At 45.3% G+C, this 17,453-nt stretch overlaps 1 protein-coding gene across 4 annotated transcripts in view; it reads left to right on the top strand.

Moving 5' to 3' along the window:
• LOC117364636 (E1A-binding protein p400-like) overlaps positions 1-17,453 on the top strand; it is a 203,503-nt gene that overhangs the window by 11,948 nt on the left and 174,102 nt on the right. For 3 of the 4 annotated variants that reach the window (XM_033954040.1, XM_033954038.1, XM_033954037.1), the window contains exons 3-5: positions 9,780-9,890; positions 15,520-15,592; positions 17,149-17,256. In XM_033954040.1, the coding sequence (XP_033809931.1) occupies positions 9,780-9,890; positions 15,520-15,592; positions 17,149-17,256 (292 nt within the window). The remainder of the gene's footprint in view (positions 1-9,779; positions 9,891-15,519; positions 15,593-17,148; positions 17,257-17,453) is intronic. The other variant, XM_033954039.1, reaches the window with a different exon arrangement.

The following is a 17,453-nucleotide window of genomic DNA, read 5'->3' as shown; positions in this document are numbered from 1 at the left end:
GAGCATAGCTTTGGTAGGGTGATGGATAAGTTGTACTCTCTAGCCCCTGAGGGGCTGGAAAAGATGGAGGTTTCTAGAGTGGTTACTGCAGTCAAAATCATTCCCGTGGAGATAGGCTGCAGTCATAAAAGACCTATAAAATCAAAAGGTTGAAGCCTTGCTCATGTAGGTGTTTCAAATGGCGGCCATGGGGATGCAGACTGCGGTATGCATAAGGTATATGTCTAGAGCCTGTTTGAGATGAATCCAGACAGCTTTCTGTGGATACTTCAGAGGAGAGGTGCTTGGGTGGCAAGGAAGTCTTCCAAGTGGAAACCAGATAGGTTTGTTTTAGACACCTGTTATATTCTCATATGGATTTATCTCAGGGGAATGGTAGTGGTGGTGCAAAAGGCATCAGTGATTGTAGAACTTGGCCGTAGATGGAGAGTCAAAGTCTGTGTTTAGCAAGCTTCCCTCAAGGGTAAGTTCTTCTTTGATGAGGTCCAGGACAAGTTTGTGAAGGACCTCAGGGAGATCAGGCCATAGAGGCTACCAGAGAACAAAACCAGTGCAGGGAACTCTCATTTTTGAAACTCGTTATTATTTAGGGATAGGATTGAAGCTGCAGTCCTGTTTTCCAGGCCAAGTCTTCATCTTTTTGCACTGACAAAAAGGCTGACTTGGCAAGTCCAAGAATCTCCAGGGCCCATAAGGACACCCAGTAGTAGACTGTGGATTTCTCCTTCAGTCCACCGGATAGGAGGCCGGCTGTCCAGTTATTTAGGTCAGTGTTTCTCGTCAGGTTTTTGGGATATCCACAATGAATATGCATAAACTTGATTTGCATACACTGCTTGCATTATATATAAATTTCTTTCATGCATATTCACTGTGGATATCCTGAAAATCTGACTGGCACGGGGGTACTCCAGGACCAAGTTGAGAAACACTGATTTAGGGGAATGGACTTGAATTACAACAGACTAGTGGGCCTTGGATTTAGTGCAATGAGGCTACTAGAGTTTACCTACCCTTTTGCAGACACTATTTTCTCTCCCTGCAGTACTTCACTCAATCAAGCAGTAACACACAGCATCCTAGAGGGAATGCTGCATGTGAAGGCCTGTAGGCAACAAGGAGGAATATGGAGTCTCCTCACGTTTTCTGTCATCACAGAGAGTGAGAATAGGATGGAGTTTGATGCCTTATTTCAGTTGTGGCTGGTGACAGGAGTCCTAGTATTTCTTCCATGGCTCTTACTGTAATAGGTTGAATTGGAAAAAATTGTGGCTTATCTCAGCCTTGCAGTTCTAGTGATGCAGGATCAGTCCAGACATCTGTGGTACACAGACTTGGTTTCCTGTTCCAAGGACCTTTCCTTAGCAAAGCAGCAGATGAATCCAGACAAGTGGGAATAGCTCACATCGACCAGCAGGTGGAGATAGAGAAACTGATTAACCGTTGGCCTTATAGCCCGGTATTCTCTCTGTCCATTCAGTTTGCTCTATCTCCCAGCAGGAATGTGAGCTAGTCCTCTAGCTCCTGGTTTTTTGCTGTGCCGGGTACATTTCTGAGCGATTTGAGTCTGCTGTTGAGACTAGCTCTCTTCTGCTAGACAGGGGTGCCTGGCTGAGCGGTGCCGGCTTTAGGTGAACACCTGGGCCCTCCCAGGTCCCTTCTCCACCCTACCCTCCGGAGGATTGAGGGATTCATTGGGCTCTGCGGTCTTCTTTCCAGTATAAAAAAAAAAAAAAAAAAAAAAAAAGGAGACAGAGCCTGTTTGTGATGTGCTGTTCCTGTTTGGTCAGCTAGAATTACAACTGCCAGCCATAACTTCGCGTTTTGAACGTCGCGTTTTGGGGGTGAGTACTTCTGCTAACTTTTGTTTCCACGCTCCGCGTTCCGACCATCCGACACGGGTTGCAACGTCGACCGAGGGCGGGTCGGGATCGCGAGTTCAGGGCGGGTTGCTAACGAGCAGAAAGATCATGGCGGCAGAAGCTGCAAAGCGGTGTTCTCGCTGTGGTAAGCGAAGGACACTGCTAGGTCTGTGCTCAGCCGGGTGTTCAGACGCACCGGCTGAGGTTTCTCAGACAGCAGAAGTGGCTCAGTCCCGTGTGGGGGAAGCGCATGTGATTTCCCCTTCCCTTGCGGTTGAGTCGGCTAAGCACCAATCTACTGGGACGGAGGAGGGGAAGCCAGCGGAGGCAGTGGCGTCAGGGACGCTGGGAGGAGCCGCGGCTCCGCTCCTCAGTTCGGATATGACTGGGTTGGCTGGATTTGGGCCAACTTCATTTTCGCCAGAGTTTGTGATGTTAATGCACCGAGCTTTTCTGTTACAGGGCTCTCAGCCTGCTCAGCCGGTGCCTATGAGTATGTCTGAGCGTCCGGTTCCATCTACTTCCACTTCTGGTGTTGTTAACAAACCTTTGTGTGCGGCTGCGGTTCTTGCGGTGTCTCCCGGAAATTCACGGGTAGCAAAAAGGCGCAGACTCGCAGCCGCGGACGAGGATGATATTCCAGTCTCCCCGGTATCTCTTCCGGACTCCCTTGAAGAAGGTGAGGTATTGGACTTGGAAGATCCCCCGGGGAGGGAAGTAGATGATCCGTCCGCTCTACGTCTTTTTCATAGGGAAGAACTTTCTTCATTAATTTCTAAAGCGTTGCAAGGCTTAAACATCTCGCAAGATGATGCTGCTACTTCTGGTTCCACCAATCCCCTTATGACAGGGACGCGGAAGCCACCCAGGTCCTTCCCCGTGCATGAGGCTATGCAGGAACTTATCACGGCGCAGTGGGACACGCCGGAGGCAAGTCTGAGGGTAGCTAAGGCCATGCGGCTATTGTACCCGGTGGCTCAGAAGGAACTTGAAAAATTTCAATTACCCAGGGTTGATGCGTTGGTGGCGGCAGTTACCAAAAAGACTACCTTACCGGTTGAAGGGGGAGTTGCCTTAAAGGATACTCAGGACAGGAAGATTGAATCTTCTTTGAAAATGTCCTTCGAGGTAGCTGCGGTCACTCTACAGGCTGCAATATGTAGTTCATACGCGGCACGAGCATGTCTGCAGTGGTCTCAGTTAATGACTGATAATTTAATGGAGTCGGGAGGTTCGGTTCCAGTAGAACTGGCTGATTTGGAATCAGGTCTGGCATATTTAGCAGATGCTTTATATGATATTATTCGGGCTTCCTCAAAACAAATGTCTCTGGCGGTGGTTTCTCGTAGGTCTTTATGGCTCCGTAATTGGGCGGCAGATGCAGCGTCTAAGCTCCGGCTCATAAAGCTCCCTTTTAAAGGCCGTTTGCTTTTTGGGGAAGATTTGGATAAATTAATTAAGGATTTTGGGGATACCAAAACCCAAAGGTTGCCGGAAGATAGGCCTAGACCCCCGTTGAAATCCTCCACCTCGAGACAGCGTTTCCGATATCGGACAGGTAAACCGGGTTTGAGGTCCACGTATGGTTCCTTCCCTTCTTCAAGGCCTAGGTTTCCGCAGAAAGGTTCCTTTCGTGCAGCAAAACCTCCTTCAGCTCAGTCAGCCCGTGCCCCAGCAAATCGGTCTTCACAATGACGGGGTCTTGGCTCCCTCCGCTATTCCCTTAGGGGGAAGGCTGTCGGCTTTTATAGCGGAGTGGGCCAATATCACGTCGGATCAGTGGGTGCTAGATATTATTCGAGACGGTTACAAATTAGAGTTCGCCTCTCCCGTCGCCGATTCTTTCTTGGTGTCCCCATGCAGTGGGGTAACCAAAAGGGACTCGGTACGAATGACTCTTCAGGTGCTTCTGGATCTGGGGGCGGTGGTGCCGGTGCCACAGGAAGAAGTGGGACTCGGCAGATATTCCATTTACTTCATTGTGCCAAAGAAAGGGGGGTCGTTCAGACCGGTACTGGATCTCAAACGAGTCAACGAATTTCTCAGTATCCGTCATTTTCGGATGGAGACAGTTCGGTCTGTCATTGCGGCAGTGAGGCCGGGGGAGTTCCTCACTTCTCTCGATCTCAAGGAGGCGTACCTCCACATTCCGATTTGGCCCCCGCATCAGAGGTTTCTGCGGTTTGCGATCCTAGGCCAGCATTATCAATTTCGGGCGATGCCCTTTGGTCTGGCAACAGCTCCTCGCACTTTTTCAAAGGTGATGGTGGTTGTGGCAGCATGTCTCCGCAAGGAGGGGATTCGAGTTCACCCTTACTTAGACGATTGGTTGATTCGCGCCTCTTCAAGGCAGGAAAGTTTGTCGGTGACTCAGAGCGTGATATCTCTCCTTCAGTCTTTGGGGTGGATCATCAACTTTCCCAAGAGTTCGCTGTCCCCGTCTCAATCCTTAGTACATTTAGGGGTGATGTTCGATACTTGTCGGGGAAAGGTGTTTCTACCCCGAGAGCGGGGAGAGAAGTTACAGTCTCAGATTCGTCTTCTTCTCGAATCCCCGAGACCTCGGGTTTGGGATTATGTACAGGTTCTAGGCTCGATGGTGGCGACTATAGAGGTGGTACCCTGGGCTCGGTTCCACATGAGGTCTCTTCTTTCACGGTGGTCCCCGGCGTCCCAGGATTACGATCTGCGTCTCCAGTGGACTCCTCGAGCGGCTTCCAGCATGCAGTGGTGGCTCAACGAGTTCAATCTTTTTCGGGGCATGCCGTTGGCGACGCCGGATTGGGTCGTAATCACGACAGATGCCAGTCTTCGGGGCTGGGGGGCTCAGTGCCTACAAGCATCGATCCAGGGAGTTTGGTCCTCGGTAGAGGCCCAGTGGTCGATCAATATGCTGGAGTTGAGGGCTATCAGGCTGGCGCTTCTGGCATTTCAGTCCAGGATTCAGGATCGTCCAACCAGGATCTTTTCAGACAGCGTCACAGCAGTGGCGTATATCAATCGGCAGGGAGGTACCCGGAGTCCTCAGTTAGCCGAAGAGGCAAGGCTGCTGTTTCAATGGGCAGAGACGCATGTTCCTCTCCTTTCGGCGGCATACATTGCGGGTCACGAAAATATTCAGGCAGACTTCCTCAGCAGAAATCGTCTCGATCCAGGGGAGTGGGAGCTGTCCGCTCAGGCGTTCAATATGCTAGTCCTAAGGTGGGGGCTCCCGGAGATGGATCTCATGGCCTCGTCTCGGAATGCAAAGCGGCCTCGGTTCTTCAGCAGACGCAAGGAACCGAACTCGGAGGGGGTAGACGCGTTAACCCTCCCTTGGCCTCCAAATTCCCTCCTATACATATTTCCTCCTTGGCCAATGATAAGTCGGGTGTTACAACGCATCGCTCTATTCCAGGGACAGGTGATCCTGGTAGCTCCAGATTGGCCACGTCGTCCGTGGTACGCAGATCTGATGCAACTATATGCGGGCGATCGTTTGAAATTTCAAGTGACTCGGGACTTACTAACTCAGGGTCCAATCTCCATAGAAGATCCGTCCCACTTTGGTCTTACGGCCTGGCTATTGAACGGTCAAGGCTAAGAAATAGAGGTTATTCTGAGCAGGTGATTGCCACGCTTCTTCAAGCAAAGAAGCTTTCCACGTCTACCTCCTATGCTAGAGTCTGGAAAGTGTTTGACTCGTGGTGTGGGAGGCACGGGATTTCGCCCTTTCGGGCGTCTTTATCGGCTATTCTTTCCTTTCTGCAAGAGGGCGTAGCTAAAGGGTTGGCCTATAATTCTCTGAAGGTTCAGGTAGCGGCCATTGCTTGTTACAGGGGCCGAATTTCTCATTTGACGCTGGCTTCACAGCCCGACGTAGTCCAATTTTTAAAAGGAGTTCACCATATCAGACCTCCTATGAAGAGACCGTGTCCCTCATGGAGTCTTAAGTTGGTCCTTGGGAGGTTACGAATGGTGCCTTTTGAGCCTTTATCCATGGCTACGCTAAAAGATATCACTTTGAAAACAGTGTTTTTGGTGGCTATGGCTTCGGCAAGACGGGTGTCTGAATTGCAGGCGCTATCTTGTAGGGATCCTTTTTTGCGGATTTCGGATGCTGGTGTATCGGTTCGAACGGTACCGTCCTTCTTGCCGAAAGTGATGTCTTCCTTTCATATGAACCAGTGTTTATTCCTCCCAGCCTTTAGGAAGGAAGATTGGGGGAAGCAGTACTCATTGTTACGTCTCCTGGATGTGCGCCGGATGATTCTACATTATTTGGGGGTGACTAACGACTTTCGCCGGTCAGATCACCTCTTTGTTTTGTTCGCGGGGAAAAACAAAGGCATGGCCGCGTCGAAAGCTTCCATTGCGCGTTGGGTCAAGGAGACGATTGCTTCGGCTTATTTGTTGACAGGGAAGCAAGTGCCAGAGCAACTTCGTGCGCATTCAACTCGGGCTTTAGCTACATCATGGGCGGAGTCCGGGGGTCTTTCCTTAGAGGAGATTTGCAGGGCGGCTACTTGGTCGTCGGGAAATACCTTTTCAAAGCATTACCGGTTGGATGTGGCAGCCCGTGAGGAGGTTAGTTTTGGCGCTTCTGTGATTGCGGAGGCGGCATTAACTTCCCACCCGATTTGAGTTTTGCTTTGCTACATCCCACTTGTCTGGATTCATCTGCTGCTTTGCTAAGGAAGGTAAAATTATGTTCTCACCTGTTAATTTTCTTTCCTTTAAAAGCAGCAGATGAATCCAGAGCCCCACCCTTTAACTTCAATATCTATATAGGTGTTCGGGGGCAGTCTTGGTTTAATTTCCATTTGGGTTATTGTTGGTAGTTGTATTCAGTAATGTTTCATGGTTGCATTTGATACTGGAAAGAAGTTTTTAAGATGCTCATTCTCCTATCTCGGGATGCTTGGGCAAGGAGCATAACTGAATGGACAGAGAGAATACCGGGCTATAAGGCCAACGGTTAATCAGTTTCTCTATCTCCACCTGCTGGTCGATGTGAGCTATTCCCACTTGTCTGGATTCATCTGCTGCTTTTAAAGGAAAGAAAATTAACAGGTGAGAACATAATTTTACCATCCTGATGGAAGATCCAACTTGTTTCTCTTTTACAGCATGTCCTTTGAGAAGTTATATCTAAGACAAAATAGTCACATAACAAAAATCATTACAACCTCTTTGTAGGCAAGGAAGGGGTCTACTTTGGTGGTGCATGCATGTCTAGGAGGATTTTTGAAGCCTGATGTATGGAGCAAGTCCTCTCCATTTTGTTTTGGTTTTTAGGAAGGTCACATGAGGATTTGTGGCAGTGTTGGCATCTTTTTTAGGGACAGTTGGAGGGCATTTCATTGACCTTGCATCTGGAGTCATGCATCTCTGTCCTATGTTGCATCAGTCTTATCCAGCTTGGAACTTTAATCTGAGCACTAAGGAGCCCTTCCTTTGAACCTTTTCAGAGGGCACTGCTAAATGATCTTATGCTGAAGATGATGTTGCAGGTGCCAATCTATTCAGCCAGAAGAATTTCAGAGATTCAGATTCTCTTGCTGGAAGCAATTTTTCCACTTCCTGATGGCAGGAGTTTCTATTCAGACAGTTTCTTCTTTCTTCCTGAAAATGGTTTCAGTCTGCTATATGAATCTGCTGGTAATGCTTCCCTCTTTTTGTTCAGGAGGCTTGTGGAGGACTTCCTTACTGTGCATATTTATTTATTTCTAAACCGCCTATAACTAAGTGGTTAAGAATTAAAACATTCACAGTAGTTCATGGACAGTACGTTTACAAAATGCATTCAAATTACATTGCAGTTACATAGTAATTTAATCCACTTAAAATAATGTCAAAAGCTCCATGAGTTTACACGTTAACCATCCCCACTAAATAAGGTGCAACAATCACAGTTCAGGATTCTTATTAAATATGCCTACCAGCATAATTTTGGAAAAAAGCCTCCACAAACATTTGTGTCTTCAACATCTTTCTAAACTGTAAACGGTCAGAACAGATCCTCAGGATGCCAGGGAGGGAGTTCCAAAATTTTACCCCTGCCACGGACAACATTGCTACTCTAGATTTAGCGTTCCGGACAGTTTTCTCCATCATGGACGTTAATCTCATAGTACCCTCAGACCTTAGATTCCTTCTCGGCTGATTCACCTCCCATAGAGATTGAAAATTCAAAGGAACAGATCCATACAAGCTCTGATGTATCACCGATAACATTTTATAACAAACCCTTTGCGACATATGTTGGATGTGTAGAGGATCTTGCTCCAGTATTTGGAGTAAACCAATGAGTTCCAGAAATCTGATTATTTTTCCTCTGGGTGGGGGGTGGGGACAAACTGAGGAAAGGAGAATCAACCACAAAGTCCACCATTTCTTAGTGGCTCAAAGAAGTGATTTAATTTGCCTATCTTCTGCAGGGGTCGGTAAACTTGGAGGATTTGTGGACTTATTCAGCCAGGTGGTTGGTATCCTCCTCAGAAGAAGTACATGTAAGGTCTCCTGCAGTAATTTCTAGAATGGTGACTTGTCCATTGTTGCATTCCTTTTCAAAGTACAATAGACTGGATATACTTGCTAGAAGAAGCAGTTTTTGGAGCAAGGGTGCTCAGAACTGAAGTGGTAGAATCTTGCCCATAATGGAGGATTGCACTATTATGCGTTCTGGACTGGTCTGGTGGATAAGGAAGAGCAAATTTGGTCTTATCTGCTAAATTTCTTTCCTTCACCAGAACAGTGCAGTGGTCTCCCATTATCATACTGTTCAAAATAACTACCTGTCTATAATATGTAATCCACTTTGATTATAACCACAGAAAGGCTATATATCAAGTCTTATCCCCTTTTCCCTTTCCCTTTTTGTAATTTAGTTGTTTTTATTTGAAGTCTTTGTGCTTTAAAGGCATTACGATATTTTGCAGATTTCTGTTTAAAGCTCTTGGTTTCTTCCATGAAGTTGTCCAGATAGGCAAGTGCACACTTTTGACCCTCTTCCCTCCCTGATTTTTGGTGCATTTTTAAAGTAGGGTCTTACATTTTAACAAAGCAAAAAAAAAGTGGCTACATGATGCTTTATGTTGGGCAGAGCTTACTGGCTTTTGTTCTCTGTTTCCATCCACTGATAGAAGGGTGGGCTCAAGAAAAGAAAATCAGCAGGTAAGACCAAATTTTCCTATTTCAGCTTAGAGCTGATAATTGGAAGGGCTAACCAGATAGTCTGATTCAGAGTTTTCAAGTTCCTATTTAATTTGGAAATTAGGTCTAAAATTTGTATAGTTGTTTTTGCAACGTAAGGAAAGTTTGTTGTTTCAAGATAATGCCTTTTCATATTTATGTACGCTGATTGTTGGAAGCCTGCTTAGAAATCAATGTGCTTGTATTTTTTGTCATCTTGAGAAAAGTCTCAAAACAAAGACTGATACAATTTCAGTTTGTTTTCTGTCCGTATTTTCCCTTTCTTTTTTTCTCTTTCCTTTGTCATCTGGCGCTAAAGCACTGCCCCTCAGCCCTAGTTTAGACCATGAAGTTTAGCCTAAGGGCTGTCGGGAGAGATTTTCCCTGCTTAATGCTTATTAAGTGTTGTGCTCTTGCTTGAGGAAAGCCGGTCTGTCATCAGACTAGTTTCCACCAGTTTCTTAAGGTAGATTTTGCTGGCTTTCAGTGGTGACAGCCCATGCTAAATGCTTTGTAACACAGGGCTAGTTATCTCCAAAGCTAATTTCTACAATGATATTACCAATTTATTTTTCAGTTGTAATCAAATTGATGGCAACTTCTATATTTAAGTCCCCTATTCTTTTAACGTGCCATCAGAAAAAAAAGAACACTACTGGTTGTGTGGCATATATTTGAAATAATAATTTTAAAAGGCATGATTTTCCCTGTTTTTTTATTTTTTTTGAAAATATTTTTTCTCAGGTAAAGGTTGTTACTGGAAAGGATGGGCAGACTGGTACTCCTGTTGCTATAGCAACACAGCTTCCTCCCAATGTTTCTGCTGCTTTTTGCACACAGCAGCAACCATTTCAGGTACCTTTTTCATAGTTCTAAACCAGATTACATGTTGGATCATCCCAGATTTTGTTTTGGTTTTTGATTTACCATTTTGTCCCAGAAATCAGCATTTTATCAAGCCTGCCCTTTTCCATTAATAAAGAAAATCCTTCTACTGCATGAAAGTGCTATTGCTGGCACAACATCTGCTTTTTTTTTTTCTTTCTTTCTTCTTTTGCTTTGCTTTGCTTCTCTTTCTGCTTCCTGTTTGTTCTTTTTTCTCCATCAGCTTTCAGCTTCATTGGTTTTGGTCCATTTTGACTGATAGTCCATGCCATGTCTTGTGGTAGAACCTGTAGTTCATTTTGTCCTGTTTAAATATGGTTTGGATGTCTCTTTTCTTTTGTTATGTACCATATTCTAAGCCAGGTTTCTGTAGCAAGATTATGCTTATGTGCTCTGTTTTTTTAAAGAGCTTTGCTGCTTTAAGTCAGTGTATCGCAAACTGTGTGCCTGGGAGGATTCCAGGTGTGTCCTGAGATGCTGGCGCCGGATGACTGCTTATATGATGTGTCGTTCATGGCAAGAGGCATGTCCTGTAGTCAGTCAACTGGTGCCAGTGCCTCTCCTCCTCACCAGTACCTCTCCTCCTTCCCTTTACCTCTCCTTCTGCAGCACCCCCCCATTGGCGGTAATAGGAGGATCAGGGCCATGGCTGGAGGACATCCGCACATGCACGGACATTGACGTGATGATGTCATGCGTCGACATCCGAGCATTTACGGGTGCCATCTAGCCGCAGCCCCGAGATTAGTGTGCCAGTAGCTTAAAAAGTTTGCAACACACTGTTTTAGGGATCAACTTATAACACAGGTCAGAGTAAACTTGAAGCAGATCAGCATGATCAATAAACCATTACATTCATGTCTGTGTGGTGCTTATAGGACTTAATTTATAGTCAAAATGGAGGTGGGCAGGCCAGTTGCAGGAGCAACAGATGAAGGGCTGAATTAGGGAACAGAAGGCCAGATTCTCAAAACTCACCGGTAAAGTCTGACGGGTCACTGTGGTGGCTGTAAATCTAACGATTCAGAAAAGATAAGCTATTTTCAAAGAACCTCATGTGCAAATGAGGTTCGCAGAGGATTGTCTAATTTCCATGAGAGCAGTTGCTGATGATAGCGATCAGCACATGCAGAATAGTCCACAGACAGAGGCATAAATGTGCGTATGTGCCTTATTGTAGCGCAATATGGGCACATGTTATAGGCATGGGTAGATAGGAGGGATGGAGAACTACCAGCAAACACTACGTCATTGTATCAGTCATAGGTGTGGCAATGCTATTATAACATAACTTTATTTTTGTATACCGCCACAATCAAAAGAATTCTAGGCAGTTTACACAAAAGAATAAAAACTGGACAATTAGCGAAGTACAAAATATTAAAATCAGAATACAGCATATTAACTAAAAAAGAATACAGTTTATTAGCTAAAAAGATGATATTGGAAGGAGGGGAGAGGAAAGGAGGGTCGATCGTCAGCTTTCAACGAATTTGCACATGCTTGCCCATTAGCAATATTAATTCTTTCTCACCCATCCACTGTTAGATCTGAGATTTTTGATACTCGGTAGAGAATGACACGGTGGTTGTTACCCGCGGCTAGCCATGAGTAGCCGTGGGTAACCCGCTGAAACGGGGAAAGAAAAATAGCAGTCGCTGCGGGGACAGGGACAAGGCCATTTACCGCCCTGTGGAACGGTGAATGGTCTTGTCTCCTCAGTGAGGCATTAAGGATCGCGCAGTCCCCGCAGCCCCCACCCGCCCGATCGTAGCGTTTAGCCAGCTCCCTCCCTCCACCTCACCTTATATTCCAAGTTTGTCGGCTTTCTTTTTCCCGAGCCCCACACGTTCAAAAAGCCGCTGCGCGAGTTGATCAATCTTCTCCTCTGACGCAACCGGAAACAGGAAGTTGCAGGAGAGGAGAAGATTGATTGACTCACGCAGCCGCGCGTGCGCTTCTTTTTGAATGTGTGCGGCTCGGGAAAAAGAAAGCCAACAAACTCGGCATATAAGGTGAGGTGGAGGGAGGGAGCTGGCTAAACGCTGCGATCGGGCGGGTGGGGGCTGCTGGACCGTGCGATCGCATGTGTTCCCGGCTCAAACTAGGAAGGAGGGAGTGAAAGGAAAAAAAATTCTGGGCCAAGGGGATGAAGAGGGAAAGAAAGAAACCCACAGCAGGAAAGAATGGGGAAGACAGGCAGGTGAGCCAGATGCTGGAAACAGGGGGGGGAAGAAAGAGGGAAAGAAGCTAGATGGGGTTGAAAAGAAGAGACACACTGGTATGGAAGAGGAAGATAGGGGAAATCTGGATACAGGAAGGTAACAGAAAGAGGGGAAATTATGTGCATGGGGCATAGGGACAGAGACATAAAGATGCCATGGGGATGGTATATGGACACAGGGGGGGGGGGCAATGGCAGATACATAGGGGAGATATTAGAAATGGGGGAAATAGGAGCACAGAAGCAAGATGGTTTGTGGGGATGGTACAGGAACTGAGCTCGCAGGCTCCAGCGGCTTGCACAAATTACATTGTAACGTGCCACAAAAATAAGAGGGAGGGAGGTAGATAGATAGGCCACGCGAGAGGAGCTGAAGGGTGGTAGAAAGGAACAGATGGTAAAGGAGGGAGGGAAGGGTGGTGGTGGAAAGGAATAGAACAGACATTGAAAGAGAGTAGAGAGGAACAGACCCTGAAAGGAAATGTGGAAGCAGAGTGGGGAGAAGACGCTGGAAGGGAAGAAGACAGATGCCAGACTATGGGGGAGCGGAGAGAAGAAGATGGGTGCTAGACCAATTGGGGGGTGTGAAGGGAGAGGCACAGTAACAGCAAATAGAAGACGCAGAGAGAAGACACATAGTGGATGGAAGGAATTGAATGAGAAGATGTGGAAAGCAGAAACCAGACAACAAAGGTAGAAAAAAAAATTCTATTTATTTATTTATTTTTTGCTTTAGGACAAAGTAGTAAATTAGTTGTGTTGATAAAAATTTATAAACAAAGCCCTGCCAGCTGAACATTTCTTTCTCTAGTTCAGCAGCAGGAACTTTGATTTATAAGAAAGGAATAAGCTAAATATTACAGTACTAAGGCTTATATGGATGCTGCGGGGATGGTGATGGGGCGGTGAAAGGGATGGCGGTGGCGGTGATGGGGCGGTGAAGGGAACGGCGGTGACGGGGCAGTGCAGAGGATGGTGGGCCGGGGATGGGGCGGTGACGGGGACAGATTTTTTCCCCGTGTCATTCTCTAATACTCGATAACAAACCAAAATTAGCTAAGACTGGAAAGAAAAAAAGAATACACTCAGAAAAGCTTCTTTTTACAAAAGAGAAGATATTCTGAATTTGAAACAGCCTGCTTCATAAATGTGGAAGCATCCTTTAGAGATTCTTTTATCTAGGCCATATAGGTTTATTTAAAATGTCATGGAAAGACCAGTATATAATAAATTTAAAAAAATGTGAGACTCCTTATAACAGGATAAGAAATTAATTTAAAAAAGTAAATAGCTTCTATGCTGTTCAGGATCTTGAAGATTGTACATGCAATTGTGAATTGAATATGTGTCTGGATAGGTAACCAATGGAGCTGAATCATCAGTGAATACATTCTGATAAATTTACAAGAGTCAAACATTAAAATAGCCATACTGCCTCTTTTACAAAGCCGCACAGCAACAGCCCTGAAGCCCTTTAAATCTATATGGGCTTCGCGACCGTTAGTGCAGGGCAGCCGCTAGCGCGGCTTTGTAAAAGAGGCCCATAGTGTTTTGTAATAATTAAAGGTTTTATAGTGTAATTTAGCACTTTCCTTAAGTATAACAGGTTAAAGTAATCAAGCTGCAGAAGTTATCAAGACTTGAACCAGCAACCTAAAATTATCTTTATGGAAGGAAGACCTTGCAGATCTCAGTTGTCTAAGCTTAAACTGACAACTTGCAGTGCTATTTATTCTATAAACTACTATGCAATAAATCACTCAATTATCTTAAATTATATAACACATATACGCTGGGTTTTACTAAACTGCGGAAGAGCTTCTTACCGCCAGCCAGTGAAGTAAATGCTTTGACGCTCATCGAAATTGAATGAGCATTGGAGTATTTACCTCGCTGGCCTATAGTAAAAAGCTCTACCGCGGTTTAATAAAAGGAGCCTATAATATTGTGTGATAATGTGCTTAGTTTGCTATGTGATCATTATCTTTATCGTACAAAATAACATGATCTCCTCCCATTGCTTCCAGTATCACCTAAATGCTGATGATTCCCACATCTACTTCTCTATCCGATATTTCACCAAAACTCCAAGAAAATGTCTCAGTCTGTCCGTCTGACTTTGCTACCTGGATGTCCTGCCGCTACCTAAAACTAAACATGTCCAAGACTGAGCTGCTCTTCTTCTCTCCTAAACCCTGAACTCCGTTCCCCCTTTCTCCATTTCTGTAAATAATACTGTTATAATTCCTGTCTCCTCTGTTCGTAATCTTGGCGTCATCTTCAACACCGACCTCTCATTTTCTACCAACATCCGACAGACTGCTAAAGCTTGTTGCTTCTTTCGCTACAACATCACCAAAATTCACCCCTTCCTCTCTGAAAACACTACCCAGACCTTTGTCCACACCCTCAAAATCTCACGCTTATACTACTGCAATTTACTCCTAACAGGTCTCCCTCTGAACCACCTCTCCCCCCTGCAATCTGCGTAAAACCCTGCTGCACGACATGTCTTCTGTCAACCTCACTACACTCACATTACCCCTCTCCTCAAATCACTTCACTGGCTTCCTATCTGCCTTCACATACAGCTCAAACTCCTGTTAATAACCTACAAGTGTGTTCATTCCACAGCCCCTCAGTCCCTCTCCTCTCTTGTCTTTTGTTCCTCAGATAAGTTGGTTTTATCTGTACCCTTCTTCTCTACTTCCAATTCCTTTAATTTTGCTGCCCCATATGCCTGGAATAGACTACTCAAGTCCATGTATCACATCCCTTCCCTTCCCTTGTTCAAAAGTAGGCTCATAACCCTACTGCCATCTGCTCATCGCCCCAGTCAGCAGTTTAACCATCTCCCACTAACTAACCCCTACCCTAGCATCCTTTTTGTCTATTTTGATTGATTAGATGTAAGCTCATTTGAGCAGGGACTCCTTTGTCACGCTACCTTTGACGTGAATCGTGCCTAATGCCACTTTCAATGTTAGCCACACCTACAGTGTCATTAGGTGTTGTAGGCGCCTTTGGAGACATGATTCAGGTGCCAGTAGGTGCTTTGAAATTTTATTTAAATACAGATTAAAATGTTTCCCTCTTAACTTATGTGCCTAAATTAAGGTGCCATTTATAGAATTTCTCCCCTATATGATTTGTGATCATTAACTGCCTTTAGAGTCTGTTTTCAGCATCTGCAGACCTGCTAATCAAGAGCATGGAAAACAAACAAATATATGAAACTAAAATATAGTAGGCGTCGTCCATTCAATGTATGTTTTCAGTGTTTTGTTTTATTCAAATGATAAAATCTAGGACAGCCAAAAGAGCGATTATGTTTAGTTAACATTAACTTCATCCATTTATTTTGTATTATGATAGCAAACGCTTGCAGGGACTGCGAATGCCATAGAAATTGAAGCTTTTAAGAGACAACAAACACTGACTCAAGAAGGTATGTGCGTTTTAAATGGGCAGCTTACTCTGACCAGTGTTTTATTTCTGTTTGAGCCTGATTCATGTATAGTTACAGAGAGAATATTTTCTAGTATTGTATATACTCAAATATAAACCAACCAGAATATAAACCATAGTAACCTTCCCCCCCCCAAAAAAAGGAGGAAAAAAGTTCGATTTGAAAATAACCGGGGGAGGGGGGTATTAATATTCAAGTGCCCTGCCACGTTCTGCACCCAGCCCCCCCTCCTTCACTCCCTCCCCTGCCAGGCTCTGCACCCAGACCCCCTCCCTCTCTGCCATGTCAGACTATGCACCCTGTCCCCCTCCTTCTCTGGCCTGCCAGGCTCTATACTCTGTCCCCTCTCCCTCCCTCCCGATGTCTTGCAGGCTTCCACTGGGCCTGCCGTAAGACCTGGTGGTCCAGCAGTGGGCTGGGACAGGAGGGTTCCCTCCCGCCTCCTGTCCCAGCCAACTCTAAAAACTTTCACCTCCCTCCCATCTCCCCAGTGTACCTTTCAAATCCCTGGTGGTCCAGCAGTGAACCGGGTAAGGAGCAATCTTCCTACGCGCTTGCCCTGAACAGAGCCACTAACTAAATGGCTGCCATGAGTTCTTGTGGCAACCTCTTGAGTTCCTGTGGTCTCGCTGGGCTGGGACAGAAGGGATCCCTTCCACATCCTGTCCCGGCCGACTCTAAAAACTTTCACTTCCCTCCCATCTCCCCGGTGTACCTTTCATATCCCTGGTGGTCCAGCAGTGGGTGAATGGTGATCTGTCTCTGCGGACGAGGGTTTGAAAATTGCCTTTAATGATGCATGCTTATACTGGTGCTTTAATTTTCTTGCCATTTCCTAATTATTTCCTAATTATTGGCGTGACCTCATATGCTATAAATAAAACAGCACACAACAAATTATCCCTAAAGCAGTGTTTAATCTCACAATCTTGTTGCAAATCAAAAGAATTACTTGGAGCTCTGAAATTAAAAGCAACTCCTTGGAAATTGAAGCTTCCTCTTAATGCACCAATGAAGGTTTTCAAAAAATGCCTATTTTATACTTGTTTTATAAAGGTTTCATAAGCACCTTCGTAACACACACATTTACACCTGCTCTGAGGCAAATGCAGCCATGTGCATGTACCTAGGTACTGTATTTTATAAAATAAATGCATACCTTGCAGCTCTGTCCTTGCCAAAATGCTGCCCTTAGTAATGCCTACATCCAGACCAGCGTTTCTCAACTCGGTCCTGGAGTATCCCCTTGCCAGTCAGGTTTTCAGGATATCCATAATGAATAGGCATAAACTTGATTTGCCTACACTGCCTTCATTATATGCACATTTCTTCCATGCATATTAATTGTGGATATCCTGAAAACTCGACTGGCAAGGGGGTACTCCAGCACCGAGTTGAGAAATCTAGACCACTTAAAAATACACGTGCTCTTGTTTTCATGTGCAGCTCTATAATAGCCATTTTCCAGGCTATTATCCCCCCTTTGTGAACATAGGCTGTCATGCCATGGTAAATATGCAACTTGAATATTGCAGATCCGTCAAAGTGGCCACGCCTTGATATGGGTCGGCATGGGATAGTTTTTCAGCATTCAGGGGTGGCTTCTGGAGTTCCTCTGCAGCAGCTGATGCCCACTGTACAAGGTGAGACCTCTTTTTAAGGTATAGTAGTTAGTTAGGTGCCATTGACTTGTGCTCGAGTCCTAGAGACTTAATGAATTACAGATCTAAAAAGAGATTGATATATAGGTATACAGATCTCTGGAATTAGGATCAAAATCTCACGCTAGCTGATGAACCAGTAGTCTTATTTTGATTAATGAAAGCTAAGTAGTAAAACA

Source organism: Geotrypetes seraphini, chromosome 8 (genome assembly GCF_902459505.1).
Source record: "Geotrypetes seraphini chromosome 8, aGeoSer1.1, whole genome shotgun sequence".
Classification (NCBI taxonomy): Eukaryota; Metazoa; Chordata; class Amphibia; order Gymnophiona; family Dermophiidae; genus Geotrypetes; species Geotrypetes seraphini.
The sequence above is the reverse complement of the archived record's forward strand: the minus strand, read 5'-3'. Positions and strand labels throughout refer to the sequence as shown.